The sequence below is a fragment of the Perca flavescens genome, chromosome 16 (genome assembly GCF_004354835.1).
Source record: "Perca flavescens isolate YP-PL-M2 chromosome 16, PFLA_1.0, whole genome shotgun sequence".
Classification (NCBI taxonomy): domain Eukaryota; kingdom Metazoa; phylum Chordata; class Actinopteri; order Perciformes; family Percidae; genus Perca; species Perca flavescens.
Window position 1 is genome coordinate 25185975 of NC_041346.1, and position 26806 is coordinate 25212780.

At 40.2% G+C, this 26806-nt stretch overlaps 2 protein-coding genes across 5 annotated transcripts; one reads left to right on the forward strand and one right to left on the reverse strand.

Annotated features, from left to right (window-relative positions):
• Positions 1-39: 39 nt before the first annotated feature.
• On the reverse strand, positions 40-17880 carry LOC114570834 (KN motif and ankyrin repeat domain-containing protein 1). Of its 3 annotated transcripts, none has more exons than XM_028601412.1 (12): positions 17671-17880; positions 9837-9937; positions 6329-8914; positions 5389-5541; positions 4758-4866; positions 4490-4666; positions 4230-4317; positions 3355-3574; positions 1925-2067; positions 1227-1427; positions 880-978; positions 40-782 (listed from the first exon to the last, which is right to left on the reverse strand). In XM_028601412.1, the coding sequence occupies exons 2-12, from the start codon at positions 9871-9873 to the stop codon at positions 720-722; spliced, it is 3876 nt and encodes a 1291-aa protein (XP_028457213.1). In that variant the 5' UTR covers positions 9874-9937; positions 17671-17880; the 3' UTR covers positions 40-719. The 3 variants fall into 3 exon arrangements, with proteins under 3 accessions (XP_028457213.1, XP_028457212.1, XP_028457214.1); XM_028601411.1 differs by having other exon boundaries at positions 4758-4893; XM_028601413.1 differs by lacking the exon at positions 40-782 and having other exon boundaries at positions 901-978; positions 1223-1427; positions 4758-4893.
• On the forward strand, positions 17091-24961 carry fbp1b (fructose-1,6-bisphosphatase 1b). 2 transcript variants are annotated; one of them, XM_028601414.1, is made up of 9 exons: positions 17091-17315; positions 19892-20094; positions 20994-21156; positions 21283-21375; positions 22607-22747; positions 23861-23998; positions 24157-24276; positions 24433-24622; positions 24734-24961. In XM_028601414.1, exons 1-8 carry the CDS (start codon positions 17262-17264, stop codon positions 24619-24621), a joined length of 1101 nt encoding a protein of 366 aa, XP_028457215.1. In that variant the 5' UTR covers positions 17091-17261; the 3' UTR covers position 24622; positions 24734-24961. The 2 variants fall into 2 exon arrangements, with proteins under 2 accessions (XP_028457215.1, XP_028457216.1); XM_028601415.1 differs by having other exon boundaries at positions 17227-17315; positions 19745-20094.
• Positions 24962-26806: the final 1845 nt, after the last annotated feature.

The window sequence follows — 26806 nt, forward strand, 5'->3', positions numbered from 1 at the left end:
AGTATGTTGTTACGTTGTCATTGTGCATTTTTAAGTGGGTATATGGAAATCATTGAGCTTTCTTAGTGGGTATACTGTGTATCACGTAGACTACACCACTGAATATACGGTATATTAACAATTAAGGAGCTTGTTTTGGATTATTCTAGTGAAGCAGTACATATACAGCAAAAGCATCAACTGATAAATACAAAAACAATCTTGTTTACATTACAATAAAAATATGGATGTACAAAGTTTACCTAGTTTTAAGATTTTAAGTTTTTTTTCAGAATAATTGACAAATCAAGACTATGTGTAGCTATTTATTATCTATTTTTTTTTTTAAATGTATTTACATAATTACTCACACATCTTTATGAGTTTGATGCTACTGTGCTGTGTATTGTTCAGCAATTAAATAGTATTTACAAAAAAGAGAATTAAAACAATTAAAGAAACTTTGAACTGATAGTATGTAATAAATGACTGCAGAATACGACAATAATCTCTTATAGACATAGAATAATAACATACTCTGCCATGCATATATTACCTGCTGAGTTACAATATAATACACACTACGCAATGTTTTGCAAATGCTACACTAGATACTAGATACATACTAACTAGCATTCTGTCAATTGCCTGACTGTTAAAATCATTATGGGGGCCCTCGATACTAAATCACCTGATAAATAAGATTCAAGAAGAATCCATTCAGGCTTTGGGGCATCCCCTCATTCAAAGATATTTCTGCCACCAGAGGAGGAAAGAGACTTGCCACTGTGACGAGCAGCTGCCTGTTAACACACAGAAAAAAAAACACATTTCTTTGAAGAAAACTAACCGCATATATATTTAGTTTAAATGTTAGGGTAAAAATGTGGACCCACATACCCCTGTCTGTCCTTTGGAGAAGTTGGCATGTGCATAAAGGAGCACTGCAATGTCATTATGTCCTGCCTCCAGAGCAATGGACAGGGCTGTGCTTTCATCCTGTAAACACACAAACTCAAAGAAATTATGACAGGTTTTGCTGTTTACTGAACATTTACAGTATAGACGGTAAAAGCCTACTGTACAGTACAACTTCTACTCCCTTGTTTATCGGACATGTTAAATGGGAATGAAGTGTTCACTCTGATTTCATAATATGTGAGACAAAGTTGGAATGCTTCAGCCTCACAGCTTGAAGCCATCACATTAACAGAAGCTGCACAGAGTGGCAGTAATGACTCACATACACTATCAGTCAGGGTGGCATCACAGTCTGGCTGTGCCAGCAATAGCCTAACAATGTCGGCGTGGCCATGCTCGCTCGAACACATCAGTGCCGTGGAGCCCTCGTCGTCCTGGAGATTGACCTCGGCCCCCTGTGCCAGGAGTGCCTGCACCATGTCCATCCTGCCATGGCTCACAGCCAGCATCAGAGCCGTCTGACCGGCCTGGCGTCAAACACAGGGAATAGGGTTAATGATGCTGAGTCCACTCATTATCAATTAACATTATTATGTTAATGGTATCAGACAGATCACGCTTTCTCCATGCTCCACTCACGGAAGATAATGCACACACTAAAAAATACAGCAATGTTTTATTTTATGGTTCCTCCTGGAAATAACTATGTAATTTGGTTCTAATTATGGGTAAAATAGAGACAGTGTTCAATTTTATGTATATCTATATCAGGCAATTTTAATGAATTGCCCACAACATGTGACATTCAAATCAGGTATCTGACATGTGACATTCAAATCACTACCTGAAGATCAGTTAGTTCAGGTTTGAACTACAAATATTATAGTAACCCAAAAGAAAAAACATCAACTTGGCATTAAATAATAAAGAACGTGCAGCTTTTAGCAGTACCCAAAGCAACATATGGACACAATTTAAACAGCAGGACATCAAACCCACTACCGTCACCTGGCAACAGACTGACCTGGCTTGCCTTTGCATTGACTTTTCCTTTTGTGAAGAGCTGCTCCACAACTCTCATGTCCTCTGGACTTTCCACGGCTGCGAGTGCAGCCAGCATGATGGGCGTGTAACCGGCTTTGTTCTGTTGATCAACGTTACACACCTCTGTAGTGATGGTGGTCAATAGAGTAGAAAAGACAAAAGAGAGGAAAGCAGAAATATGTAAGGAAGACAGAGGTTTATATCCATTTATTCTTAGGCCCGTAGTGGCAAACTCTTCACCACCTATACAGACTGTACCAGGTTAAAATAACTGTACAAAATTCTAAAATCATTCAAATAAAATGTAAATGTAAAAATGTCCAATAAAATGTCCCTGCACCATTTTTTATTTAATTGTGCATATTCATAGACATGGAAAATTGCACAGCAGCAATGATACAAACACATTTTAGCCTTGCTCAAAGTCCAATCAACTGTGGCTTCCTTGCTGCTGTGCAATTAAAAGTTCTCCAAAGCATTTATTTTGCGAGTGCTAACATTCTACATAGTTTATATTCTTGCTTGACTCAGTAAGAATGAGCAGCCAAAACACTCACTACAAGAACTACCTTCACCTACTCTTTCAAATGGAGTACAATCATTATTATTATATTTTATTTTATAAAGCCTTCATTTCGAGCAACATATTAAAAAGCTTTAGTCATGCTTTTTACATCCCGAACATTGCAAACATAACATTACTGATACATTTCTGTGACACAATGGATTAGCATTATTACTTGTTTGCTGATCATATGCTTCTGTTCCACCTGGCCTTAGACCAGACAGAGGTAGGTCCAATCTCTTCTGAAAGCGGTAGCAAAGCTTTTCAATAAAAATAGGAAAGAATCCTTCATCTCCTCCATTAGGATCCTTATTCAATGTTTGCCTGTTCAGTTGAAATTGATTAAAGCGACTGAATGGCCTGGCCCTGAACTTTTGATCCCTTTTAGACCGGAGAAAAGGTTGGAACAGTTCATCGAGATTTCTAAAGTACATGTTCATTTATATTCTTTTCATCACCAATTATAACAACTCCACTGCAGTAGGAGTACAGAACGTCTGATGATCAATAAAATATTTGCGTAATTATTGTTTTATCATAACAGCTTTGACAGTTAAAAAAAAAACTTATCCTGTTGTTGTAATGAGCGTTATTATTGTGCTTCGGAGTTTAAAAAGAATGCTTTTGGGTTAGGCAGCTGCATTAAGATATATGTATATTAGACTTATTTTGTAGATACAAAAAGGACCTCATGATCCAGAAAGTATCTTACTCAATCACTCAATGGAGCCTATTTGCCCCCTAGGGGCTACTGTGGAGCATAGCAATGTCTGAACCAGAGCACTAAGCCAGAATGTTGTTAAAATACATAATAACCTCTAGTTTGCCTGTGAGTATTACTGTACCTGCATCAAGCAACTTCTTGACAATGCCAAAGTTGGAGTGAGACACACTGTAGTGCAGAGCTGTGTTTCCATTGCTGTCAGCCATATTTGCTATATGTTGCAATACTGAAGGTGAAATGACCCGAAATGTAGACAAGTAATTCCCTATAGTGTCAGCAGAAGCTGACTTGTGGCTGGACACAGACGACCACTCTTGCTGGATTGTTTGTAGACAGTTATGCTGCAAGGGACAAAAGAATGTAAAAAAAAAAATAAATAAACATCAACGTGCTTGTAGGCATCCATAAATGCCTTGCAAGTTGTCCTAATTCACAGCGTGCAGAGCAATTTCACCTTTGAATAGAAAGGAGTCTTATTATTAATTAATTAATTTGACTGAAAGAGCTCAAACCAAGAGCATAACAACAACAACAACTCATTATCAAAATGTTCAAAACAATTTCAAAAAGGTAGAGAATATGAATCTGTCTTTATATAATCCATAAAAGGTTTGTGGCATGTTGAGAGTTTTGTTCGTCTTTTGTTTCCGGATTTTCCCTTTCAATATACTTCTTTTGAACTCCCCTCCTTTTAAATGCCTTTGCCAAATTATTGTGAAAGTGAGGAGTCTCTTTCACAGACAAATGCCATTGTTTTGAAGTTCAAGAAAAAAAAGAATCTAATGACAGAAAATTACAGTGCCGACAAATTCCTGCGCCTTTTCTATTCAATGCCAAAGCCATTTCTTTTTAAATGGCATATTTGAACACACCCTGCCTCAGCATCCCTCCGCACCCATCCAGTGACATACCATTAAACATGCACATACACACGCACATATGCACACATAGTGACCTTCAAGGGCTCTCATGCTGAATATAGTGAGAAAAACATACCAATTCGCTTCTGGATAAAGCTGTGTCTTCACTCAGGTGTAACTTCAAGGCTTGACAAGCAGAAAACATTGTTTCACTTATCTTACACCTGAAAGGAATAAAATGCTACAAGTTACACGGTGTGAGTTCAGACCTGAGAAGAACTCTCAAAAGTTAAGACTCACATAGTAAAATATTGAGATTGAAGGATATGGCTATTTAACGCAGTACTCTTATTCAGCGGAGATGTTTTGACTTTAAAACCTTCTGGACTACATTACCTCTGTGTTTGTGATTTTGCAGACCCTTTGGACACCTTGTTGGAGCCACCTTTGCCCTTTCTTCCTTGCGTTCCATCTTGCGAAGCTTCCCTTGATTTTTTGTTTCCTCTCCTTTCCACTTCCTCAGAGTTAGCCTTCTCACTGGCAAAGGGCTCGTAAGATGACATGGGGTCCAGTCTAAGGACAAAACACAGGAGTTACATACATAAAATATGTTGAAATGCAGAGTCCTAAAGTCTTAATATTAGTTTAAACATTAGATGATTACCCTGTGGTCACCCTCATTAACTTCATGCTCTTCCTGTTGCTGCTACAGCCTTGGTCGCCATTTTGTTTCTTCATTACAGATCGCAGGACACCGGCATTTGTTGACCTATCTGGAAACAACAATGCAGCACGTGCCTCTGAATTTGAACAAATTACATTTAATATTAAAAATAACACATGCAAAGAAACATATATAAATCCACTAGGTCAATCTGTGCAGGACTTTGTGAGGATTGTTCATGATTCTTTATATATTCTTATGAATCTCATTGCCTCGTTTTAAAAAGAGAAAGCTTTCTCTGACACAAGCTCCTCCTACGGAGCCATTCCATTTTAGACCCTCAGCCACAAACTGGTATGTGGTACGAGACGCCCTCCAAAACCAGATATCATTCCAAACATTACAAGTGTATCCCTCAGAAAATCCACTTGTCAAGCCAAAGGCAGCTACCTCCTCTAAACATAACACAAGTTTAAAGTGGGCCCTGGGAGCGGTCTGGAAGTAAAATATTTTTAAACTAAACTACTTTTGCACAGACAATATTCTTACCCACTATCGTTTACTGGATTTCTCATGAAGATGAACTTTATAACACACACACACACACACACACACACACACATATGTTTACCTTGCAGAGCTGATGATGCCTGATGTTCCAACATCTGTATCATTCTTTTCACCTCTGAATCACTGCCACCCTGTTGGCAGATTCCTGGGTTTGTTTTGTCACACTTATTAGAGTCAACTGAGAGTTGAGATGGGGACTGAAACTCTCTGCTGACTGTGACAAAGAAAGAGGATATAAGTGAAGTGTTTGAGTAGTACCAGCATGACATTACATATATTACATGATAATAATAATAATCCCACATTAAAGGCATCTAAAGGAATTTATGACCAGTAGACACACTATGGCTCAATTTTATTTTGTTTTATCAGTGGGTCCCCATTTTGATTTAAGGCACATGGATGATGCTACACATTCCAATAATGCAAAGTTTTAGCAAACTATATTGAACAAAATTATAAACACTTTTGTTTTTGCCCCCATTTTTCATGAGCTGAACTCAAAGATCTAAGACTTTTTCTATGTACACAAAAGGCTTATTTCTCTCAAATATTGTTAACAAATCTGTCTAAATCTGTGTTGGTGAGCACCTCTCCTTTGCCGAGATAATCCATCCACCTCACAGGTGTGGCATATCAAGATGCTGATTAGACAGCAGGATTATTGCACAGGTGTGCCTTAGGCTGGCCACAATAAAAGGCCACTCTAAAATGTGCAGTTTAACTGTATTTGGGGAGGGGGGTCCAAAAAACAGTCAGTATCTGGGGTTAGGGTTATGGTTAGGGTTAGGGATCATCCGTGAAGAGAACACCTCTCCAAAGGATGAACCCTAACCCTAACCATAACACCAGATACTGACCCCCACGGTATTCCACTTGCCTGGTGGTGGTAAGATGCCAAAAAATGAAGAGAATACACATAATGCTTTGGGGTGAGATAAGCTAAATATAATATTTACAAGAAAACTCCACAGGGTACCTTTAACACTAGCTAAACTTACCTGGTGGCTGAGAATCTAAAGGATGGACTTCTAGTTCTCCTTGCGCTGCAGCTTTGTTATTACAGGACAGCTTTGAGCTGGCACGTCCTCGTTCACTGTGCTGCTGGACAAACCCATCCCTCTGCTGAGCGTGGTCCTCTGTGAGCAGGTCCCCGTGCTCCCTGAGCAACCAGTGCATCTTCTCTATGTAATGGTTCAGCTCTGGGTCCCACTGGGACTGTGAAGATTGCTGGATTATCTGGCCAGGTGTACTCGATGAAACTGACAAATCCCGTATCTTCCCCTCCCCTACACCAATGCTCCTTGTCTTGATGGGGTCAGGCAGATGGGATGGTCCACATGCCATATTTCGGGATTTCAGTCCAACCAGAAAATTGTCATTAATATTCGTTAATCCAACACCAGCGTCTCGGGTTACCTTGGCGACTGTCCCTGTTGTTTGTTTTAAGGCACTTCCTGGCAAATTTACAGTTCCTACACCAACCGTGCAGGTCTTCGGTGGGCATTTGATGTCTTCGACCCTGTTGCCTACTGACACTGTCCTGGTAACAGTCTGAGTGGTGTTGGTGTGCTTGTCTTGGGTACTTAGGACAGTATTAGTGCTGGAGTCTGTGTTGAAGGCATGTCTGGTGTTGGTAAAGCGTGACACTGAGCTGGATACAGTGTTGGTACGCTGGGAAGCTGTGTGGGGTGTTGCCATGATTCCCAGATCAACACCTCTGACTTGATCAGTGGCAATACCTTGAGAAACCACTTCCTTTGCTTCGCAGACGATCACATCAACAGAACAGTCCCCACAACCCACTGAATTATACTTCATCTTTCTTTTCTTAGACCCCAGATTCTCCACTGGTACCTCTGTGTTGGTTTCTGCATCACATAACTTTATCTCCCTCCCAACTCCTTGTGTGTTCGTAAGAACTTGGATCCCCACACCCTTTTCCATGGTCGCCACTCGCTCCCTGACCTCCCAGTGGCTCATGGGTACATCTGGTCCTGCGCAAACATTCTTCAGCTCAGGCCTCCAACACGACACTCCCACAGACTTCACCTCTATTGCCTCCCCGGTGCTGGCATCTCGGAGCTCTGTGTGATTACCCACTGCCTGGCTTGTGGTGTGAGGCCTTGCCTCGATGCCTGTGCTCACAGTGGATGGTTTAGCAAAGGAGGCTTTATCAACTCGGTTCCTAGCCCCTGCAGCCTGAAGCTCTAGTTTCAGACGACTCATCTCTGTCTTGAGAGCGGATTCTTTTAACTCTGCTTCTAAGTGACAAATTCTCTCCTTTAAGGCACCAATTATTAGTTGTTGGGCATCAATCTCTGCTTCCCGTTCTGTGTAAATTCCAAGATTAACTTCAGACACTTCTGATGCAATGGACCTCGTCTTTACCTGATCAGTGTTCACATATTTGTTTTCTTTAGTGGGTTTAGACAAGGTGATATCGTTATCAGTTCCCACTGTGACTGACTTGATAGCCTTGTCATGCAGAAGGCTATGAGTTTTGTCATGCCGTGCTTGCAAATGTCCGCCCTTGATGGTTTTTTCCAATGCCTGCATCTCTTCAGTCAATTCCCTGAACTCCCTGAAGTTGGTGCAGTCACTTCTGACTATGCCTTCAGGTCCTTCCTTGTTAATCACCTTATTCTCAATGTCAGACTTTTCCATGCTATATGCTCTCTGCCAGATCACACAATTTATGTCCTCGTTGTCACTATGGTTCTTGAGTTGAGAGACCAGTTGCCTCTTTTCCTCCTGAAGGACTGAGATTTTTACCTGAAGGATAGGGATGATTGTCACCTGCTCCTCCAGCTCCTTCAGCCTCTGCAGAGCTACCACCATCTGGTCACGGACATGCTGCAGGTGCATGGGGCCGAGTCCTGTAACTGGGGTGGTTCTCCCAGAGCTCTGTGGGCTCAGCCTAAGACATCCTGTGCTGCCTCTACTGCCCAGGGACGAGCTAAGGTGGACATGTATATCACCGCCTGTGCCAGTAGGCTTGTTCCCATTGTTGTTCTGATTATACGCGCCCAGGCCAGTAAAGGGGGAAAGCGACCCATGGGAACTTACCCCTCCAAAGCTGGCCAGCCGACGACGGGGAGAGGGCTGAGGTGGAGGCTGGCTCGTCACCTCCTGTTCCAAGTGTTTGAGGGTCCCCATTAAGGTCTTTTCCATCACAGGGCTTTGTCTTTGTAATGCAAGAGATCTTGCAGCAGGCTGAGGCTTTGGCTCATTAAGTATCTGAGAAGTTGCTGCTCGTTCATTCCTGGAGGGTTTGTTATCCAACGAGGAACCATGTGGTGGAGGAAGAGGAGGTCGACCTTTTGTGGTAGAAGACATGCCCAGTAGTCTTGTATCATCACTGCTAGATGATGACAAAGATTCTGCAGAATGCCACTCGCTGGGTGAAATGTCACTCTGCGTTTTTTCCACATTATTGACAGCCACTCTGGGCCTCCTTTTAAGGCTTAACCGCTTAATGGTGGCGCCGTTTTGGAAATTGTCCACACTCTTAGGGTAGTCCACGTCCAACTGATAACTATAGTCAATCCCCAGGTAGTTAGGAACACACTCTTCAGTGCTTTGACCTGTTAGACCAACAGTGGAACAGCTATGGTTGATTACTCTTGCAGAGCCAAACAAAATATCCTATTGCACGTAATAAAAAAAAAACAAGTGCAGAAAATGTCCTGCATTGTGAGTTTAAGTTTAAAACTCAATATATAACTAGACATTACATTTACAACAGCAAACCATTGGTATTGAAGAAAATTGTGTTTAACAAAATAATATCACAGGCAAAAACCACAATATGCTATATATGGAAAATACAGTATCTAAGGTTTTATACAGCTTTATACTTATATACTTATACTTTCTACCCTTAGTTTCTTTTTTCTTTCCTTACCTCAGTATTATACGCTCATCAGCGACCGTTTCTATTTGAGCCTAGAGCCTTCCTTCTATCACCCCGAAATGTTTTTGAGTATAAACTCTCTGAGTCTGTCCCACAAGAAGAGGAGGGACAGGGGAGGATTTACCAATTGTGTAGACACTCTGTTTTCAGCAGTCACATCTCTCTAAATTGTATGTCTCTCTACATAGACTGAACACACTCTATAATTACTATGAAACTCTCCCCTCTAAATGCCTGACCATAGTCTTGGCAGTTTTTCTCAACCACAGGCATCCTCCAAGTATTTTAGCCAGGGAACACATAAAAAAGGAACAGAAATCTTTTATAGTCTTCAAATATTTGACACAAAAAAATTGTAGTTCATGAAACAGGTATAGCTATTTAAATTGTAAATGTTTTCATTTTCTAGTTGAGAGTAACGTGTGTTTAAATTGATAGATATTTCAGTATTTGCAATTTTTAAATTCCATTATAACCCCCTGTAAACAAAAGAAAATTCTGTTCATCATAAATAACTCACAAGTTATGAAATCCACATCAAGCAAAAACTTGCATTTAAGCTATTTGGAAAGTAATACAGTAGTTATAGTTACCTGAAACATTTCTCAAAACGTAACTTCCTTGAGCCATAATTATTCACAAAGTATCGATAATGGAGCAATCCCTTTATATCCACTTATAACTTTGGATAAGTCTGTAAATAAAAGAAAAATGGAGCAAGTTAACCATACTTCACTTCTTGATAATTAGCTTTTAATGTACATGTATTGTCCTACAGCATCACTTGTTCGATCTCTCTCTCTTTCTCTCTCTCTCTCTCAGCCCAGGTCGAGCAGTCAATAACAGCTAACCTTACAGTGCTTACATAAAGGAAATGCAATACCCGGCCACAACATATTATAGTTAATTCTGCAAAAAGTACAGCGAGCAAAAGGCTAAGCCTCAGTGCACAACAGTGACTCACAGCATTGCAATGCCGTATCACTTTCTAATCAGTAAGCACCTTCTGTTCTCAGCACACAGAGGTTTTAAGGAGAGCAAAAAAAGAAACATAGGCTTCAGTTCTGTCAGTGTCTTGTACATTTTCTCCCTTCATAGAGAGTGGGTTACATCTGCAAGTCCAGTGAAAAGTCAAGTAGTATAAAAAAGGGATTACATAAGATAGGTAGAGAAATGAGGATGTTCCAGCAGCAAAAGCATCAGGACTCAACAGAGATAAGAACATTTATCATATGAAAATATAAGATAATATATGGTAATAGAGGATAAAGAATTGCAGAATTATGTAAACATAATGCTGTCAACATCAATATGGTTTTACTTACAGCTGTTAAACCCAGATGTTACTCTCAGTCTACTTCACTAAACTAAATTCCACGTTGATCACTAACATACGTTAACATTTATCATATATGTATGTGTCAGTAGATATTTGGTGTATGTCAAAATCAGGCCGTCTCCAAACTGACATTTTCATCAACATGACATCAAGCCTCAGGCAATAAAAGCAAAGAGTTTAGCAAGCTCTCTTTAGAGTAAGCCACAGTGACCGAAACTACTATTTCTGCTGCTCTCAAATGAATGTTACAGAGTGAATTGGGACAACTCATTGTAGGGAAACAGTCAAGTTTGCAGTTTTTTTTGGAAAACAGAATAAGGAACGCATAAAGCATGAATGGGTTCGAGAGATATGGAAAAACACAAAAAAGTAATATGTTTGAAATGTATGTATGCTTTTTTAAATTCATCCACATATCCTTATTCAATCACTCTTTCACTAACTTACATGCCTTGGGGATGTCTCTCACAGGCACTGAATGTTATTTGTTTTATATCTTACAGTTATTTGGTTTTTTTTCCATCTGAAATGGTTTGTTATAATGAACATCAATACAACTGTATCACTATTTGTGAAATTCGATGTGACTGCAGTTTTTGCAGTTAGACTTATTTGTTTGTGTGGGGTTTTAAACGCTGTCGTATGCAGTCAGTCCACAAGAGCTTCAGCACATCAGTTCATTTGTTTCAGACCTTCATCTAATCCAATCTTTGCTTTGTTTTCTTGAGAGTTTACTAGATAACTAAACCTATAAAACAATAAAATGAGAGAAGGAAAAATAAAATCACTCCTTGGTTGAACTGGGGCACGTTCAATCCCCATACGGTGTGCACCGTTTTGCTACGGTTTTCTGGTTGAATGACATGTTTCCTCGGAACGGTGTTAAACGGTGTGCAACGTGCTTTGAGTTACGTTTTCTCACGTTTGGTGGGTGTGTCTCTTGTGATGTCCGATCAGTAAGAGACGTGTCTGTAAACTCGTGTAAAAAAAAGGCAGTGCGCTTGCACACACACAACAGTGTTCATAGTGTTCAACGCACCTCCGTTTCAGTTTTTAAAAAGGTGTTGCTACGTTTTGGAGAGACAGCGAGCTCAAATAGTGGCATCGGCAGCTCGCAGTGGCATTTCCGGTGGCAGGTTAAGATGCCATGGGATCTGCCTCTGTTAGCAGTGGCATTTAAGGTGGCAGGTTGAGATGCCACGGCATCTGCCTCGGTTAGCAGTGGCATTTAAGGTGGTAGGTTGAGATGCCAACGATTTTTCCTGAAATGCCACGGCATCTTTCGCCGTTTATATGGTATTTCCGGTGGCAGCCTGAGATGCCACAAATTTACTCTGGCTCCTGCCGATGTTTGTGTGTTATTTCTCGTGGCATTGTAAGATGCCGCGGCACCTTCCGATGTTTGTGTGTTATTTCTCGTGGCATTGTAAGATGCCACGGCATCTGCCGATGTTTGTGAGTTATTTCTCGTGGCATTGTAAGATGCCACGGCATCTGCCGATGTTTGTGAGTTATTTCTCGAATGTTGTGGTCGGGCTAAGTTCGGCTGGCATCCAGGCTAGGACAGTTTGTTAAATTAAATGAAATTAGAAAAATATGTTATTACAATGACATTACAGTACACAAGACATGTTTGTGTGTTTTGTGGAAAATGGTTGCCAGATTTGTGTTTGTCCTGTAAGAATTGAAAACTCAGCCCTGATGGTTAATTACTTGCAATGTTTTATGTTGTTGGTGTAGAAGGAGACTGGACGTCAAAGGATTTCTTTTGTGGATGAGGATTTCTTTTGTGGATGCCACAACATCCCAGATATGTAAGAATAACCTCATACACGTCAGACTAATGGTTGCCATTGAAACAAAATTGATAACTCTTATAGTTTTTGATGAATATAGTTTTTTTTATTAAATTTGATGATGACACAAATATTAAATGTGTGAAATTAATTAACTACTACTTAAGTGAACATAAATAAATGTGTGACATTAATTGCAAAGATATAGACAAGACAAATAATTCTTAGCCTGTGAACAAATATCAGCAGCCAGTTTGATAGTTACATGTCCATTAAATCCAGTGTAACATTTTATCTATTTGCTAATCTAAGGTTCTTACGGCCACAGCAGACAACCACAACTTCAAAGGGCAATGTTAGAAATGAAAAGATGTACAAACACTGAGCCAGTTTCTGCAATGCTTTTGTCTTAAACAGAGATGACATCCTGGAGGCTGTAAAACCAGAAGTCTTTGTGACAGATGAAGAGATTGCGGTAAAAACATACATTGATCTCAAATGACATGTACAAGGTTTTTACTAGGAGTTGGCATTCACAACTTTTACAAGGCTGGTAAAAACTGAATCAACATCTAAAAATACTTTTATATTATACTATTATAGGATCTGGAGAAAAACCTGCAAAGTGGAAATGTTCTGTCCAACAGAATGTATCTGTGGAAACACAGAGGATTTGATCCTGCCCTCAGAAAACATTACAGTGAACATCTCACTTTATTCAATGGCATGAAGGTATGTAGACTGTTGTCTTTTGGTTTTATTTGTGAACACAACTCCTGGTCTTCAACTGCAATCACAATAGTATGTGACTGAAAAATATATTGAAGTCACGGATGTTGGTGTAAGGGAGTAATGAATAATTAAAATGTTGCCTTGACTGTGCACAATTTAACAATTTTCTTTGTTAACCCTTCTTAAAATCCCCTGTCAAAGTGTTTTCCTGCTTCTTACTTGTTACCACAGACAGACTGTTATGGTTTTGGTATTTTGCTTTGCATTTGGGTTATGTTTGTTCCCTGTTGTGTTTGTTTTCTGGTCTGTGTATTGTACTTTTTGATTATTCCTGTCTTCTCTGTTGTTCCGTATGTAGCCTAGTGGTTTGTCAAGTGTCTGTGTTTAGTTGTTGTCATATTTTCTGTTCATGTTCCTATTTCCTGTTTTATTTTGATAGTCTGGTTTTCTGTCTTGTCCAATTAACTTCCTGAGTTTTCCCGCCTTTGTCGATTGTCCTGCCCCGCCCTGATGTGCTTCACCTGTTGTCTCACCTGTTTCTGATTTACCCATTTCCTCATGTATTTAGCCTCTGTGTTCCCCTTGTCTTGTGTCAGATCGTCTTGTGTGCTCGCCCATGTCTGTTGTTTGTTCCTTAGTGTGTTCAGTTCGCTCCTGCCTTCAGTGTTTTATTTTGTATGTTTCCAGTCGTTGTACTGCCGCCCTTTGTTGTAATAAATACCTCCGTTTGACCGCCTCCTGCCTGCCTGCCTCCTCTCTGCATTTGGGTCCGAATTCCCGCTCCCTCGTCACACAGACGAGATTATCCAGAGACTGGAAAAAATCTTGACAGTACCTGGAACTGTAGCTGAGAAGCAGCTATTCATAACAGAGGTCATTTTGCCAGAGGTAAAAATAATGAGGATATGGAATGTTAAGAAATAATAATAATATAACTACATTTACAGTAAAAATAATTACTGAGTAAGTAATTCCATAGGACAAGTGTCACTTGACTTTGTATAATTTGGAGAATGTAATTTGCAGAATACATACCACAAATAGCAAAATATAATCATGACTTTCTGCTAGTTGTTAAAACTGAAACTGAAGTACTTAAGTAGACTATAAATGTTAGTGAACATAAATGTACAGTATACAAGGCTAGATACTTTAATGGGATTGAAGCTGATAATTTCTGACATGCTTATTAAAACGTTTATTTCTTGTAGGTGTTGATTCAGTGGTTGCAAGGCAACAGCAACATGTGCCGTTACCAAGCAGAATCTGTGCTTCTAACAATCACATCTTCAAAGGAAAAAGGGTAGGACGTTCTTTCCGATGTTTGTGTGCTTGTCAATATGAAACATCACTGAATGCATTATGCTTGTTGTGGCATATAGGGAATTAGCAGGTGATGTTTCACATCAATCGCATTTACAAATTATGTCCTTTTCCCAGAGCTGCAAGGAAGACAGCTGAGGATACAGACAGCACAGAAGAGGTAAAACCATCAGTAACCCCCCCCCAAAAAAACAGTTTCCCACAAAAATGTATTTGACACAGCTACTTTTTCCAAATTGGCAATATGTAATATATTAAGTGTGTATGTGTTGCAGCCAGAGAAAAAGACATGTTTCTATTCTGCTGAAAGTACTAGTTAATGCATCTACGTATTAACTCCAGCGACAAAGTTGTTTTGATTTTATGGATTTTACATCTCAGCACATTTGAGTAGCTCAAAGGTGACTCACATGGTGGAAGCCGTACAGCACATTCACAAGCATCACAACTCAGAAGTTCATATATTGGAAATTTTGACCCTCGAAGCTTCGATAAACTTCTATTTGTTGTCATTGATTATTAAATATGCAATGCTTACATGTAAAACTAACAATGGAGTTGAATGAACATAGTTAAGCAAAAAAGTAATTTGCTAAATACAAAAATAGAAAAGGAAAATGAATACATTGTAGGGGCCCTGATGAACACTATAGTAAACATAAACACCCATATGAATGCCATTTAGCCTTTCACACAAAGTCATATGAAGGTGTACGATACAGCATCACTTACTGTGACGGGAAGCTTTTTTTGCACTCCCAGGACACAATGACAGTGGTACTTAATGATGGGTATTGAAGATGCTCTGGATACAGATTTGTTGCATTACAATGTCTTAATTTGTACAATTATGAATATATACTGAAATTTAGTTTGGAGGGTTTTAGATGGAACCCACAGTGTTGACAAAGACAGGATTTGTTGGTACTAATTTTTGTTTCTTTCAAATGTACTGTAAATTATGTAAGTCTGAAATATTTACTTGGGAACAAGAAATTAGAACATACTTTTTTTACTGCAGGAAAACATTCTTATCAGAGATAGCCTAGCTGCAGCTGACTGGTGCCGTAAGGCAACATTCGATGGAGGACTGAAACTCCCTGCTGTCCTTTCAATGGACAGAGAAGAAAAGAAAAAAGCCCTCCAGGAGATGGACACCTGGAATGGGGAACTGGATGAGGGTTCTCCAGCAGAACTGTTCACATTTCAAAAAAAAAAAAAAAAAAAAGGACTACGACAAGTTCTGTGCAGAACTTGTTGATAAAAAAAATTACAAACTTTTTGCAAGATTTGAGGAACAGTGATGTTATGTTATATTACAGAGTTTTGTTCCTAAATACAGCCTAGTCATTCATACCAAGACCTTTTTACATAGTTTTAAATTAGAATCCAGTGATGCACAGATACATATAAATATCACATAGTATAGGCTAAGCTATAAATATTGAGGGTTAGAAGTCAATCATTTTGACAGGTCATCTGTTACATCTTGCTTCATTTACAAACAGAAAGGGACAGCTGCCACAAGGGGTCAGTGGCAGGTGCTTTGTCAAGTGTAGGCCAATAGCCTAAATATTGTTCCCCTAATGTAATCATGCTTTAAACTGCAGCCATTTAATTGAGTGAGTAAAGTATTTTGTAATTTTACATTGCATTTTAAATTAAAAGAAACATAGGCTACCTCCAATTTCTTTCCTCAGCACTGCAACATAACACACTGTAATACAAATAAAATATCGTAATAATCAAAGAAACCTTTGCACAAATAGGGTCATGGAAATGCTACCAAGTCTAATATTGGCAAGTGTTAATATTTATAAACTATGATATAGCCTACTATATGAGTAGCCTATGGGTGATTTCGGACACAGCCCTTGTTTGCGACCGTTATACCCCATAATTGGTAAAATGTGCCATGTCATCTTACGGTGAAACGGTGGCAACCCACAAAAACAGCGGCAGCTGCCGAGGCATCCTAGCCTGGATGCCAGCCGAACTTAGCCCGACCACAACATTCGAGAAATAACTCACAAACATCGGCAGATGCCGTGGCATCTTACAATGCCACGAGAAATAACAGACAAACATCGGCAGATGCCGTGGCATCTTACAATGCCACGAGAAATAACAGACAAACATCGGCAGATGCCGTGGCATCTTACAATGCCACGAGAAATAACACACAAACATCGGAAGGTGCCGCGGCATCTTACAATGCCACGAGAAATAACACACAAACATCGGCAGGAGCCAGAGTAAATTTGTGGCATCTCAGGCTGCCACCGGAAATACCATATAAACGGCGAAAGATGCCGTGGCATTTCAGGAAAAATCGTTGGCATCTCAACCTACCACCTTAAATGCCACTGCTAACCGAGGCAGATGCTGTGGCATCTCAACCTGCCACCTTAAATGCCACTGCTAACAGAGGCAGATGCCGTGGCATCGAGGCAGATGCCGTGGCATATCAAGTTAGATGCCGTGGCATATCAAGTTAGATGCCGTGGCATCGAGGCAGATGCCGTGGCATCTCAACCTGCCACCGAAAATGCCACTGCTAACAGAGGCAGATTCCGTGGCATCTTAACCTGCCACCGGAAATGCCACTGCGAGCTGCCGACGCCACTATTTGAGCTAGCCCCTGCTGACGTTTTGTGGGGGCTGAACGTGGCCCTGGTCAGGTCGACAGTCCTAAGGGGTCACAAGTCAGAATGGTTTGCTCTAACACGGGTGTTTCCCGGTTTTATGGAATAGTCCAAATGTTTTCCCCCCTTTTTCCCTATTTTGCAGGTGATTTGGGAAGTCCTCATTAACATTTAGCTTGAGAGATGCAATTCACCAAGGACTTCCTCAACTTTTACACACAGAACCTGCTGAAACAGGTATGTATTCCTGAAAAAATTAGATACTCCGTAGTTAAAGATGACATAATTGCAAAATGTCTCCTGAAAAGGGAGGGGACAACAATGACCACCCAGAACAGAATAGTTAGCAAGATAGTAACTGTTGGTGCTGCTTAAGCCTGAAGCCTTGTGGTCACGGTGAGAGAAGATAGACGTAGCTAATCTATTATATGATGCTGGTGCAAAACTCCTACTTGACTTTTGTTTCTTTCATATGTTTCTGTTAAAACTGAGCTCAAAGTCAGTGCGCATTCACCCGTTAGCCTCATAGACTGTATAATCGTTAGCCTACGTTAGCTAACATTACCCAGCAATGTGATGGGATGCAACTTACCTGTACAGGAGAAGGCAACAACAAGTTGGGGGGGATGCAGAAGTTAAAAATAATGCCACAAAGTATGGGAAAGGTCGAACGCAAGATGATGAAGGTCGAACGCAAGATTAATGCGAAAGCCAGATGACCTTTTCTCCTCTTTCCTCCTTTTTGTTTTTACATTAATCTGTGAAACGAAATAAGTTTTCACTCTGCAGTAGTAGGGCAGCTACTGCGCATGTGTCGAGAGCTGTCAACATTCCGCACAGCAGGTGCTCCTGGGAGTCCTCTGTAAAATATTAATGATGTATTTTCTTCCATTTAATTGATTAACGTTACACAGCATGAGGACTACATGATTATTTTTGTCTCTATTGTCTCTCAGGCATCTTTATTACAAATGTCTTTAAGTTTCTAACCGAGAAAAGGCTAGTTAAGTGGCATGTTTTGACCAATAATAGTCAAAACAACAACAAAAAAGGCCAATATATTTAGAATATAGTTTATTTCGACAGTGTTATATTCATAGTGTATATTTACTGTAAAAGCTTATCAAACACATTTATTTATTTATTACATTTTCCCCTGTATTATCTAAATTCACCCTCCCTCTAGACAGTTTTTCTAAAGTCAAATGAAATGACATGGTATTCTTTGTTTAAATACTCTGCGTCGATTTAACTATACCATTCCACCAATTTAAATTCTATCAGCAATGGCAAAAAAGAAGTTGGCCACTCTGACATCGTGCTGGATGATATTGTGCCGTACCAGAGCAGTTTTAATGGTGCTGAAAGTTTTTAAAGGAAGAAGAGACTGCTTTTATTTGCAGAGAACTACAAAATTGAAATTGTTTCAAGGCACAGCAGAGTTACCAGCAGGAAATGGCCTGCTCCATAGAGTTGAATCTTGGCCCAGACTCCATTTATAGTCAACAGCTTGTATGCTGCACAGCGACATCATGTGGACACAGTGGAGAAATACATTTTGCACTCCACACTAGACCAGCAATACCAAATTTGTTCTTTTAAAGTTTGACTGGGATAACAAAGAAAAAAAGAGTACATGTTGGTGTATAACTTAGAGAAACTATTTTAATTAATTATTTTGGATGTGTATGGGTGTTCTTTTTTTTTGTTGTTAAAATCAGAATCACTTGTGCACTTTTTGAAGCTCTCACATGCTGTTCTTGTTATTAACACATTACCTCATGTGGTAGCTATTATCATGCCGGGTATCTTGTTAAGTTCAAAGTTCAACTTTCTGTTGTGAAACAGGTCTCTGGCACATTTCATATAAGCTTATGTTGTAAGTCAAGTAACTCCATGGACCATGTAAAGTCCTTTTACCTTCCCATGTTTGTGTCACAGACAGAGACAGCCATACGCTAATTACATGCATGCAGAGACACACTGACACAGAGACAACATTTCCCACCGCTACCCCTGATTGTTGCTGTCTATTACCTGGCTTGCAAATACAGTTTTATCTGCACGTTATATTAATAGTGGTTATATAAAACCAGGTAGGGTAGAGGAGGACAATGAGTCCCATGATTTGAACTTTACACTTCTTCAGGATCACGCAGGGAAGGAATGTTTAAGCAGTTATAGTTGTGTATCCAGAGAATTGCTGAGTTAGTCATATCAAGAACAAGCTGTGTACCAATTCTTTCTTTAAAAACAATGGTTAATCTGCAATGGCCACTGGCAAAAACTAAACCAATTCCATGTGTTCTATTCTAAGAGCATAGGACATCTGTTGATGTACTGTAAGGAAATAGGAATTAGGCTAGGTGATTAATGCTGTATAAACATTGTTTCTGTTAAAAAAAATTGGAATTATTGTGCACTTCTGCACCATGACCAAAATGAACCAAGATCCAATTGTGTTGAGACTAAGTGCTGATCCAAAGTGTAACATCACTCAAATATGACTTAATAAAGTAATTTTGTTCATTCAAAGCATTGCTAGCGACTTACGTTTAGCAGAACTGCACAGTGCAGACTGATAAAAAAGATCTAATCAAAGTGAACAGGGATTGTTACTTTAAAACAAATCTCTATCTTTGAACTTTGCTCTTTTAAACCTGCAGTTACAGAAGTGATCAAACCAACCCCTAACTGTGAGAAAGGACACTTTTGATTGGCTGGAAGAGTTGCACACCCCCGTCTCTTCCCCTATCTCAGTTCTAGAGTCTACTTTTTAACAGTTGGCTCCACGCTCACCTATTTCACTTGAGGCATTAGGTCCCAGTCCCACACCTGGCAGTAAAATGTCTGACAAAGGAGCCTTCGATACCAACGTGCTGACCCTCACCAGGTTTGTTCTGGAGGAGGGCAGGAAGGCCCAAGGGACAGGTGAGCTGACGACCTTGCTCAACTCCATCTGCACAGCTGTCAAAGCCATTTCAACTGCTGTCAGGAAAGCTGGGATCGCTAACCTGTGAGTAGTATTTCTTTAAAATATAGAATATGAGAAGGGGGAACTACAGTTTGCACCTTTTTAATAGACCTATATGAATCAATCAAGGTTACTATTATTTGCTTTTATCTTAACATTACCTTTAGGTTTGAAAGTTTGTATTCCAGTGCATTAGTTTATCTGTCTTAAATGTGTTGAAATAAATAGGAATTGATATCTGGGTAGAAGCGGCTGAAATGGGTTTCCTCAGGAGGGTGGCTGGTGTCTCCCTTAAAGGTAGGGTGAGGAACTCAGAGTAGAGCTGCTGCTCCTTTTGCGTCGAAAGAAGCTGGTTGAGGTGGTTTGGGCATCTGGTAAGGATGTCCTCTGGGCGCTTCGCTGGGGAGGTGTTCCAGGCACGTCCAGCTGGGAGGAGGCCTCGGGGAAGACCTAGTACTAGGTGGAGGGATTATATCTCCAACTTGGCCTGGGAACACCTCGGGATCCCCCAGTCGGAGCCGGTTAACGTGGCTCAGGTAAAGGAAGTTGGGGCTCCCTTGCTGGAGCTGCTGTCCCCGCGACCCGACCCCAGATAAGCGGACTAAGATGGTTGGATGGATTATATCTGGGTTAAGTGTTAGTTTTAGTTAGTAGTAAGTAAGAATCAGTAAGCCGTTTTAACTTCGACCCCGGCCAAAGGTAAACTGCACATGTTGTGTACATTCCCCCAGGGCACAGGTCAAAAAGATAACCTGCTTTTCAGACCTTTCTCACAGGTTTAATCAAAAATAATAACAAACGTGCTGTGAAAAAACAAACAATTAAAGAGTCACTTATCACAATTTACAAGAAACCCTAGTGTTTTTAAAATTGCATCAGAATGGATAGCTTTTTTTTAGGCTTGGATCACGTCAGTCTTCTCCTCTTTCCTCTCTTGGAAGATATGGCATTGCCGGAAGCACCAACGTGACCGGGGACCAGGTGAAGAAACTGGACGTCCTGTCTAATGACCTGGTCATCAACATGATCAAGTCCTCCTTCACCTCCTGTGTGCTGGTGTCAGAGGAAGATGAGAGGGCCATCATTGTGGAACCAGACAAGCGGGTACTTACGTCTGTACAGTATGCATGTCTGTGCAAATATGTGTCCTTTTTCTTTAGGTTATAGATTTTTGCATTTAGTTTTTCTGGTATTGTTGTGACATTAATAACATTTGTTCTCAACTGGCAGGGAAAATACATTGTGTGCTTTGATCCGCTGGATGGTTCCTCAAACATCGACTGTCTTGTCTCGATTGGAACAATTTTCGCCATCTACAAAAAGGTTAGCTACCATGATGCTGAATGCTGATTTAAAAAAAACACTGAAGTAATTATCAATTATATTTTATATGGATTTTTCCTGAATTTATATTTTTGTTTGAGAAAACCCTCTTAAAGGAACACGCCGACTTATTGGGACTTTAGCTTATTCACCATATCCCCCAGAGTTAGAAAAGTCCATACGTACCGTTCTCATCTCCGTGCGTGTTGTAACTCTGTCTGACGCCCCCAGCGCTAGCTAAGCCTAGCACAGATCCTGGAGGTTACCGGCTCCATCTAGTCTAATGTTCCCAATAAGTGACAAAATAACGCCAACATGTTCCTGATTACATGTTGTGATTTGTATAGTCACAGGGTGTACAAATAACAAGGTCACTATGCTTTTATTATCTAGTAATTGTTGACTGTATTACTCAAACTCTTCACCACAGGGCTTCAGGTGCTGCTAGCAAATCACCCCGCCCAAGTAGCAGAAGTAGCAGTGCTTCGCCTTTCTGAGAATATAGTTCCCAGTTTGTATACTGTTAGAAGATGGCTGTGTCTCATATGACCTTATTTGTAGACCCTGTGACTATTCAAATCACAACATGTAAACGGGAAAATGTTGGTGTTATTTTGTTACTTATTGGGAGCAGTAGGCTAGTTGGAGCCGGTTACCTCCAGCATCTGCGCTAGGCTTAGCTAGTGCTGTGGGCGACACAGACAAAGTTACAGCACGCACAGAGATGAGAAGGGTATGTATGGACTTGTCTAACTATGGGGGATACTGTGAATAAGCTAAAGTCCCAATAAGTCGGCCTGTTCCTTTTAAGAGTTTCGCAAATCAGCATCTGTAAAATTAAAGACTAGGGTCCAATGGTGGAATATAACTAAGTACATTTACTTCTGTACTTTTCTTGAGTATTTTTACTATGCTACATCTCAGTGGGAAATATGGTACTTTTTGTTCCACTACATTTTTCAGACAGCTATAATTACGAATTACCTTGCCGATCAATATTTTACATTCAAATCATATATACAGTATACATATATATATTCTATAAAGTGCATCAGATAAAATATGTTTTGCTATAGATTAAACTACAAAACAATATACAACATCTATAGCATTAAAATGCTGTGAAGACATCAATGCACCAGTAATGATAATCAAATATTGTAATATGTAATAATATATCACTCACTACGTATTCGTTTGTAAAATGCCCGTCACTGTTGTTGTTCCATAGACTACAGATGGTGAGCCATGTGAGAAGGATGCTCTGCAGCCTGGAAGAAACCTTGTGGCAGCTGGTTATGCTCTGTATGGCAGTGCCACCATGATGGTCCTGTCCACTGGTCAGGGAGTCAACTGCTTCATGCTTGACCCCGTAAGATTAAGGTTTTACTGTCATAAACAGATAGTGTTATGTGATTATATAGTCTTATGTGATTATATTGTTAATTTTAATTTTTAAAGGTCCCATGACATGCTGCTTTTTGGATGCTTTTATATAGACCTTAGTGGTCCCTTAATACTGTATTTGAAGTCTCTTTCCCGAAAATTCAGCCTTGGTGCAGAATTACTGCTACTAGAGCCAGTCCCACAATGAGCTTTCCTTATAGCCAGGACACACCAGCAGGGTTTGTTTTCTCTGGAAATTCAGTCATGGCGGCCGTTCAGAATACGATCTCGTATTGTGCTAAAATAGTTCACTGAAACATGTTTCTGAAAACATTTTAAGCAAGAAGTAGGCCGTGCAGTTGCTGAATCTGTCTTCATTTCAGCTCAACAAAGGTCAGTTTAAAAGATTTTCGTCAGATTTTGAGAGACTCTAGTCACGCTCGTTCCGCTCGCCATTTCCGGGTGAGTCCCGACTGCCCTGCCGCCGACTGAACATGTCAGGTTGGCCAAAATGAACGCCGACAGCCCCCCAGGCTGACGACGGCACGGGACACACCGAACAGACTCAAGTCACTGACCTCGCCAGACTGTCCAACGGACGATTTTCGGCCCCGTGTGTCCCTGCCATTAGTATGTGCCATTTCTGTGTCTGTAGCTATTGAGGAGGAGAGAGGGGGGGTCGAGGTGGAGGCTGGGGGTGTGGCCTTGACCAACTGCCACTTTGCTTGTTTGAAAGCCATGATGTCTCTCTCTCATGGGTGGGCTAAATTGTCTGGGCGGGCAAAGCAGAGAAAGGGGAGGTAACCTTGCTCCTTATGACCTCATAAGCAGGAAGATTCCAGATCGGCCCATCTGAGCTTTTATTTTCTCAAAGGCAGAGCAGGATACCCAGGGTCACTCGGTTTACACCTATCACCATTTCTAGCCACTGGGGGACCATAGGCAGGCTGGGGGAACTCATATTAATGTTAAAAAACCTCATAAAGTGAAATTTTCATGTCATGAGACCTTTTTAAAATATGATTAATTTTTGCTCATTTCATTTTGTATGTGTCTTTTTGGATATGTTTCCCCTTATTTCCTTGCATTTATCTTTCAGTCAATTGGTGAGTTCATCTTGGTGGATCGAGATGTGAAGATTAAGAAAAAGGGAAAGATCTACAGTTTGAATGAGGGATATGCGCAGCATTTTTATCCAGATGTGTCAGAGTACCTACAAAAGAAGAAATTCCCTGAGGTAATGGCCATATGAGTGCACAGTGTACGATCGCTGTTGCTTTTATGTATTATTCCATTGCAAAGGCCTAATGTACTATTGGCTGCAACATATTTTGCATTCTGAATACATAAGTGACATGCTGACTAAAATTCTACATTAAATGTGTGCGTTTCTAGGATGGTTCTGCTCCATATGGCAGTCGATATGTTGGTTCAATGGTCGCTGATGTTCATCGTACTTTGGTGTACGGAGGGATCTTTTTATATCCTGCTAATGTCAAGAGTCCGAAGGGCAAGGTGAGCAGTGGAGCTTATACAAATGGACAAAAAAAGTGTTTTTATTATGGGATCGTTTTTAGATCATCAACATGTGTGTCAAGTTGTCGTAAAAATACACACATAAGTTGTTTGTCTTGTATCTTCTCATTCATGTTTCTGCTTCTTGCGGCGCAGCTGAGGCTTTTGTATGAATGCAACCCCATGGCCTACATCATGGAGCAGGCAGGAGGCATGGCCACCACAGGATCCATGAATGTTCTTGACATTCAGCCCACCAACATCCACGAGCGAGTTCCCATTGTCCTGGGATCCCCTGACGACGTGATGGAGTATCTTTCCATCTGTAAGAAGCATAAGAAATGAGGTATACATCTTTGTTACGTATCAACCATAAACAAGACTGTATATAATAGGCATAAATTAGCAAACTGTTTGGGATAATAAATCATTTTCTGGTTTCTGTTATTCTTTTCAGTCTCGTTGCAGGACTAACCGCACAATCAAGAGGCTCAATCGGGACATCCATTGTTAAATGCTTTCTACTCATTTCCTCAACTGCACTGATGACGGAACCGGGAACCTCACTGGGCCCCTCACTGGGCCTCACACTATGCTAGTTCCATCTTGCTGCTGTAAGTGTTATTTGTAGAGACTGTCCCCGTATTTTTTTTTTTATTTAAATAAAGGCAAATGAATGAACCAATGCACATGTTGTTCATTGAGTTTCAAAGAGTCCTGTAGTTTATATTCCCATCAAAATCTGCCATTTTGTTGTCTTTTGTTACCAATACGCATCCGCCACATACAATTTTAGCCTCTTTCAAAGGCTGAAATATACTGTGTAATTTCATTAACCATCTGCTCAAATTGCTTTGGAAGCTTAGTCGATATAATTTAGTCTATAGAACACTTTGAATGCTTACACGCTTTCACACCTGGACGCTACCAAGATTTTTGGTACGTTTAGACGAACCCGGGCTAACTGTTTCCCCCTGTTTGCAGTCTTTATGCTAAGCTAAGCTTACCGCCTGCTTGGTCCAGCTTCATATCTAATGGACAAATATGAGAGTGGTATCAGACTTCTCATCTTGCCAAGAAAGTGAAAAAACATTTCCCAAAATGTTGAACTATTATTTTAATCTAATGGGACATAAAAGCATTAACAAAAACGACAGTAGAATATCTTTTAAAAAGTAAAAACCTTTTGTCCATTAAGAACTTTAATTTCTCTTAATAAACTTGCTGTTTCCTGATTAGCCTCTGAGTTCTGGCATCAGCAGCACACCCTGACAGGCCTTAATGTTTCAGCTTTGCCCCTCAACTAATGAGCCATAAAGACTCACTGAGAAAAACAAAAGATTTCAACAGCATGCTAACACAAAAGCCTCATCAATCGAGTTTATTTAGGAAAGCAGTCATTATGGTCCGTAGAACAGCAGTGCCTTCGATGGCGGCATACACAGTCTGTATTTTTTGCTGATATTGTACCGTAGCTTCCAGCAAAGAAAAGAACATTTGATTGAAAGTCTAATATGAAACTTAATGAGCTTTTAATAATGTTACAACACAATAATAACATAACTTTGTGGATCTCTGGCTGGTGATGTCACTTGGAAACTTGGCTTTGAAGTAAAAAGCTCCTCTGAGAACATAATGGAATTTTTATTGGCTTTTTTAACTTACATCTTGGCAATCCAGAGCCTCACGAATATTGCATGTGAGTCATACAAAAGTTAAATTATGTGAATTGATAGCAGATGTATGATCGGAGACAAAAGGCTCCATGCTTTCGAAAGAACTTCTTTGTATGTATAGAGAATACAAAATAAATGTAGGTAGCTCCAGTGTGCTGGATGGAATCCATATTGTCTGGTATTTGCCAAAACTGAACCACTTCCTCTGTTTGTGTGTGTTTGTCAGTGTCAGCATCCAAGGGCCTCAGTGTCCATGAGACACACAAACACTTTACGTTACAGGCACACTTGTTTATTTCAACTTTGTTAAAGTCTGTGTATGATTATACAGTAGTGTACTGAGTCAATATTTAGATTTTGCAGGAAAAGCAAAACTCAGCCTGTTTATTTTTCCCTCGCTACTGTGTGTGGTGTGTATATTTACGCAAAGTCATGGTGCCATGTTGGTAAGTGTGTGTGTGTGTGTGTGTGTGTGTGTGTGCTCATGTATGAAGAACAAGATGAGATGACATATCTTGGTTTGAATACCCATCATACTTTTAGAATACGTATTCAATCTAAGTTGAAAACTTTAAAGATTATTGTTAAATGTGTTTAGCTGCAGTGTCTGTAGATGGGCATTTCCTTCCTGGGCGCCCGGATGGCTCAGTTGGTAGAGCAGGCGCCCATATATGGAGGTTTACTCCTCGACGCAGCGGCCCGGGTTCGACTCTGACCTGCGGTCCATTGCTTCATGTCATCCCCCCCTCTCTCCCCTTTCATGTCTTCAGCTGTCCTGTCAGAATAAAAGCTGGAAATGCCCCAAAAATAATCTTTAAAAAAAAAAAAAAAGAAAGGCAGTTCCTTTTCCCCCC

Bases quoted from the DNA above. Each gene is read 5' to 3' on its own strand.
- fbp1b (XM_028601414.1), top strand. From the start codon at position 17,262: ATGCAATTCACCAAGGACTTCCTCAACTTTTACACACAGAACCTGCTG. The intron at 20,095-20,993 runs GTGAGTAGTATT...CTCTCTTGGAAG, and splicing joins AAAGCTGGGATCGCTAACCT to ATATGGCATTGCCGGAAGCA. The intron at 24,277-24,432 runs GTGAGCAGTGGA...CTTGCGGCGCAG, and splicing joins TCAAGAGTCCGAAGGGCAAG to CTGAGGCTTTTGTATGAATG.
- LOC114570834 (XM_028601411.1), bottom strand. From the start codon at position 9,873: ATGGCTCAAGGAAGTTACGTTTTGAGAAATGTTTCAG. The intron at 8,915-9,836 runs GTAACTATAACT...TTGGTCTAACAG, and splicing joins CGTTTTGAGAAATGTTTCAG to GTCAAAGCACTGAAGAGTGT. The intron at 1,428-1,924 runs GTCAGTCTGTTG...GTTTGACGCCAG, and splicing joins TCAATGCAAAGGCAAGCCAG to GCCGGTCAGACGGCTCTGAT.